The sequence below is a fragment of the Martes martes genome (genome assembly GCF_963455335.1).
Source record: "Martes martes genome assembly, chromosome: 2".
NCBI lineage: Eukaryota > Metazoa > Chordata > Mammalia > Carnivora > Mustelidae > Martes > Martes martes.
The window spans coordinates 197,758,897-197,764,633 of record NC_137889.1 but is presented as its reverse complement, the minus strand read 5'-3'; the positions used below and the strand labels follow the sequence as shown (position 1 = coordinate 197,764,633).

The 5,737-nt window shown below is 41.9% G+C and overlaps 1 protein-coding gene across 1 annotated transcript; it reads right to left on the bottom strand.

Moving 5' to 3' along the window:
- Window positions 1-3,390: 3,390 nt before the first annotated feature.
- LOC308338623 (C-X-C motif chemokine 6-like) lies at window positions 3,391-5,486 on the bottom strand. Its single transcript, XM_080796856.1, has 4 exons — window positions 5,305-5,486; window positions 5,020-5,152; window positions 4,819-4,902; window positions 3,391-4,447 (listed from the first exon to the last, which is right to left on the bottom strand). The coding sequence occupies exons 1-4, from the start codon at window positions 5,408-5,410 to the stop codon at window positions 4,429-4,431; spliced, it is 342 nt and encodes a 113-aa protein (XP_080652982.1). The 5' UTR covers window positions 5,411-5,486; the 3' UTR covers window positions 3,391-4,428.
- Window positions 5,487-5,737: the final 251 nt, after the last annotated feature.

Genomic DNA, 5,737 nt, shown 5'->3' with positions numbered 1-5,737 from the left:
AGGCCAGAAACAATCACCCCACATTTATGGGGTGGCAGAATCACCTCTATTAAGAATGTGGATTTTTGGGGCGCCTGGGTGGCTCAGTTGGTTAAGCGACTGCCTTCAGCTCAGGTCATGATCCCAGAGTCCTGGGATCGAGTCCCACATCGGGCTCCCATCTCCATGGGGAGTCTGCCTCTCCCTCTGACCTCTCCTCTCATGCTCTCTCACTCTGTCTCTCTCTCTCTCTCTCTCAAATAAATAAATAAAATCTTAAAAAAAAATGTGGATTTTTCAGAGGAGAAAGGGTTCTTATAATTTCTCAATATTTAAAAAATGGGACTCTAGACTTTGTAGAAAGAAAATTTTACACAAAAACTCTAGGGCTTTCTATGTCATTATTTCATGACACATATCTGAAGTATGAACAATCCTTTTCGGGAATATAATATCAATTTTGCTGACTAAAAGTAAACCGGGACCATAAGCCAAAATCAGAATCATGTGCATTCTCTTTGTCTTTCGTGATTTAGTCAGGGAGGCGAATCAAAATCCCCAGGTGCTCATTCTGTGTGGTAAATTTCTCAATTTGTAACATCCAGGAAGGACTTGAAGTTATGATGGACAATATGAGTTACCCACAGCAATTCTTTTCCTTATGCAGGAATTAAAAGTATGATAAAAAAGAAAAGCCACTAGTCAGATTTTATCATAGATCTCGTCATACCTTCAGGAATTGAAGGATTATGTGAAGTTGTCACACCCAGAGGCAAGCAGGAAAATGTGGTAAAATGAAAGGCATTAATTAAACATGGGAAATTGTCTGGTTTGGAGAGTAACAGATATTTTAGCTGACCTCTTTTTCAAGTCCTAGTGAATACATAATGGGAGAGAGTTTTAGATGGGTAACAGAGGGAGGGCAGTATTTAAGAGTTTGTATGAGGAAAATATAAGTATATCCCTAGAAGAGCTTCAGTGGGTTAATTTTCCCCAGATATGTTAGCCCTTGAATTTGCTAGTGGCAGGATCAATAGTAATATCATTAGTGAGTGGTAGCTATCACCGAGGTTCTTGTATAGGTTATATATGTCATGAAATAATCTATTTTATTTATAGAACTATCAATTATAGTATGAATATGACATACAGAATTGTCAGACTATTACATATGAGGTCTTATTCTATGGTCTATAGACAAACTAAACAAATCTTGCTTCTGTAAAAAAACAAAGATCTTGAATGATGACAAAGAAAAAAGTAATCAGTAATGTTTATTTCTTCACAGAACATACATTTCTCCTATTCAAAGGACATGTAATATGCTTTCACTTATTATTGTTACACACTTACTCAATGAGTATTTTTAGGTCTGATATGACAAATCAGGGATTTTTAAAACACTGAGATTTATAGTTTGCACATCTATGGTAATTTGGCTTGCTTTCTTAATGTTTACCTAATACGAGTATGTGATTTATAGGTTTAAAGGGAAAAAAGTACTGTTTGAGAGAGTAAAAAGATATCACAGAAGCCATTTAATGATTTTTTTTTTAAGATTTTATTTATTTGAGAGAGAAAGCACAAGTGAGGGGAGGAGCAGAGGCAGAGGCAGAGGGAGAAGCAGTCTCTGATGATTCGGGCCTCCATCCCAGGACCCTGAGATCATGACCTGAGCTGAAGGCAGACACTTAACTGACCAAGCCACCCAGATGCCCCAGAAGTTTAATGATTTCTTAAAAAATTTTTGAGGTATTTTGTGTTTTTCTCTATTGTCAAAGAAATTTGTCAGCAAATAATCTCTGAATTTTTCCATATCTTTGTATCTTCCTGTCTTTTTTCCTTTTCTCTGTCCTACAGCTATATTAATATATAATAATAATGTATTACTATAGTTAATACACTACATTAATTAATAATGTTACTAAATATATGAATCTAATTTGTATTTTACATATACGGAGAGAGACAGATGTAGAATAACTTAAGTTAGATATAGATATACTAATAATACATTAGCCTCTACTACTGAATACATGTGTCAGTATGAGCTTATATATTAATCCAGTTGGGGTTATGTGTATTTATGCATACTGATTGGATTAGTCTCCTTCCTTCCACTTTCTTACTTTTCCTAAGAATGAGCTATTTAGTTGAAATTGCTGTTTTGATCCTTAGAGACAGTGGTACTTGTCTAGCCTGGACCCCTCTTCTGCTTAAGCACCTACTACGCGCTTGGTAGTGTCCTAGAAGCAAGAAGAATGTGATAAATATATCCCCGACCTCATGAAGCTTACAGAGAAGTTGGATAGACACTAAATAAATGATCATCTCCATAGATTCTGTAATCATGTCAGCGACGAAAGGTTAGAAAGGAAAAGAACAAAGTTCTATGAGAGGATATGAAAGAGGCCTTCATCTGGTAAGGGCAAGGACCAATTGGAGGCCCTAAGTGCTGTCCTCAGAGGGACGATGGAGTTAGCCAGGTAAAAGTGAGGGGTAGATGTTAGAGGTTGAGAGGACTGCATATGCTAAAGCTCTTGTTGGATTACTTATAGATACGAAGAAGGAAAGAGAGTGAAGGCATTAGGATTTCTTCAACACCATACTGAGCAGGTTACTGATGTTAGGGCACTATCTGATTCCCTGAGGTTCAGGATACTTTATTAATTCATTAAGCCAATCTGTGTCAGGTATTGGGGATGCAGAGATGAATAACATATGACTGATGATCTGGGGGAATTCAGAATAAAGGAATCTTCAAACAAACAAACAAACAAAGGCACCCAATACAATATTTGCTATTCAAAGAAACTCAAATATCTAGACGATGCTAGCAGAACATCAACATGGAAACCATGAGTTCCTCCAGTAGTGCCAGGGAAAATTTCCTGAAAGGTGTTGTTTGAGCTGAGTTCTAAAGGATGAATAAGCTTCCTCCTATAGGCAGGAAGTGGTAAGGCCCTTCCAGGTAGAGGCTCTGTCAAATACAAAGGTGTGAACCCAGGAAAGAACACGCCCAGTTAGGGAACTAAGCTCCTGACCACACTGATTCAAGGGGAAAGGGACGTTTAAGCAGGAATCACAGGTCAGATGAGACAGAGCCTAATCTGTCCTGCCTTGCAACTTGGATGTCACTTCTAGGGAAAAGGGAGCCAGTTAAAGTTTGTGTTTTCTAAACAACCCTGGAGGTTGTTTAGAAGTGCTCTGGAGGAGTACCTGGAAGGTGGCTGAGCTTAGAGAAAGGTGGGACAAATGCAATGTCCCTGGGAAATGAGGGTCCTCTCTGCTAGCCAGAGACTAGCATAGTGATTTTTAAGATAACTTGGAATTGAAAATAAATGGAAATTTTGTAACAGTGTAAGAAAGGAGAAACGACATAAATAAATTTTATAAATCTTTTATTTTTTTCCCAAAGTACAAAAGAAGTGCTACAAACAAGAGTAATTTTTGCAATGTAAGTGTGATGCATAGATAATTCTTTATCACAAAATGGTCAAAACCTTAACCTGTGTATGTTTTTTGAAAACAAAATGTGAATCTATATTTAAATAGCTCAAATATCCTTTCAAACTTTATGAGTACAAATCACTGTGAAGTTTGCTTTTATTCCTAAAAAATTCAAACAATGCATTTCTATAAAAGAGCTAGAAATAGGGAACTTGCCTATATCCTAGCTTCTTCATCTGTCCAAAACATATATTTAGGGACTAGAATTATACTACTCCTAGTAAAACGGTTAATACACACCATGAAATCAAAGTTTAATGAGTAAGTCATGACATTATGCCATACTGAGAAGACATCAAATGTCTAAAATAATAGGAAAAGAACATACTCGTCCTTATTGAATTGAACATTTACAAATTCTAAATAAGGAAATACATTTTACATAGATAATTACATGTTACACCAGCTTTTTAAGGCAATATAACTCAGCATCCCAGAGTCAAAAGCAAGGAAACTTAACATATTCCTCAAGAAATGATACCAAAATATTTCCCATTTCATGAGGCGTGAAGATAACAATTTATCTCCACATCCAGCATTTTAATGAAATAACATTCACATATTAAACCCACAGCCTTCTCAGTAACACTGTAAGGGATATATTCTAAAAATACAGCAGTCACCTTGAAAGTTTAACAACCACTGGTTCTTGACTCACGATTTAGTCAATCGCCAAAGATTTCAATAGCACGACAGATAAAATAACAGCAAATAAATAGCAGGAAATACTGTTAAATACTTCATGAGCTGAGCATTAAGCTTGAGGGACAAACGTAGGTGCATCCCCACCATCCTTCTCTCAAAGTGGGAGATTTATGAAGAAGCCTAACTCATTGGAGAAAACTAATCCATTCTTCTTGTCTTCACTGGGTCCTGAGACACTCAGAAAACTGCTCTGCTAAGGAACTGGACAACTTCTCCAATGCATGGTCCTTCCTCTTAATCAGTTTTTCTTCCACTGTTGAGAAAAGAATCGTATTAGTTTAACCAGGTTTCTACACTCCTGTCTGCTCCCACCTGTTTTCCAAACACAGAGCTTAGCATCAATGAAAAAAAGCAAAGGGCGGACCAAGGACTACACTGACAACAGAAAAATACATCTCAATAATGAGCTCTATGGAACCCATTAGGCAATTACATGTGAAATTGGTGATAAGAGTTTTCCCAGGACATTCCAGAACAACTTCCCCCCTTTCTCCCGAACGATCTTTTAGTCTAAGCGTGACCTGGAATGTGGTCAGCAAATCCCATGCAGAGAATAAGGTCCTTGAGAAGCGTGAATTCTCAAAAAAGAGGTGAAAAAGCGCAAAGATCAAAGCGACAGGGTACCTGTCCAAAATTTTCTGGATGACTTTCTTCATCACCGGGCTCTCTGGGTCCAGACAGACTTCCTTCTTGTTCTTCAGGGTGGCCCTGCAGAAACGAAAAGAGGACAAGCCCGTGAGCCACGGGTGCTGAAGACTCGGGCGGAGGGACGCCCCTCTGGCCGAGGTCACCGCGGACACCGGAGCGCAGCGCGCGAGGACTTACACAACTTCCACCCTGGAGCACTGCGGGCCGGCGGCGATCACCTCCACCTTAGCGATCATTTTGGGCCGGATCCCCGGTGTGGTGCTTAGACACATGCAGCGCAGCTCCCTCAGGATGGTTGAGACGGGACCGGCTGGGGCACAAAGAGAGACACCGTTATAGGGCAGGCTGGCGTGGAGCTCTTCCCCGGCGAGCCCGCCCGGGATACCTCCCCACGCCGCAGCCTCCGCGGACGCGGGGCGCGCTGCTCGGCCCGGGTGCCTGCCGCGTGCCGTGCGCTCTCACCGCTGGCGAGGGGCCCCGGCGGCGTCAGGAGCAGCAGCAGGAGCAGCGCGCACAGCGAGCGGGAGAGACCCGGGACGCGGGCGGCGCGGCTGGGCGGGAGGCTCATTGCGGCACGGAGGGCGGTAAGGGGCGAGGGCTGCAGAGGCAGGAGAGGAGTCAGGAGTTGGAGCTCCAGCGCCCTGTGGCTTACCCCAAGTCCTTTGCATGCCTTTTATCTGCGCGGGCCCCTTCCCCCCAGGGAGGAAACTCAGCATTGGGATGCTTGGGAAACTCCCTGGATGAGGGGGCGAAGGGGGGACGATGGGTGGAGGGGGCTGAGCAGAGGATATTGAGGAGGAGGGTGGCTGGGAGGAGCTGCCTCCTCCTCCTCTGGTAGCGCCGTGGACTTGGTAGCCCGGCCCGACCGTGCATGGTGCTGCCGCTCCGGGAGGCG

What these genes read in the sequence shown, in the direction of transcription:
- LOC308338623 (XM_080796856.1), bottom strand. Translation starts at nt 5,410, where the DNA reads ATGAGCCTCCCGCCCAGCCGCGCCGCCCGCGTCCCGGGTCTCTCCCGC. An exon ending in GCCGGGGCCCCTCGCCAGCG is followed by an intron (nt 5,153 to 5,304) that starts GTGAGAGCGCAC and finishes TTTGTGCCCCAG; the next exon opens with CCGGTCCCGTCTCAACCATC. An exon ending in TGCTCCAGGGTGGAAGTTGT is followed by an intron (nt 4,903 to 5,019) that starts GTAAGTCCTCGC and finishes TCGTTTCTGCAG; the next exon opens with GGCCACCCTGAAGAACAAGA.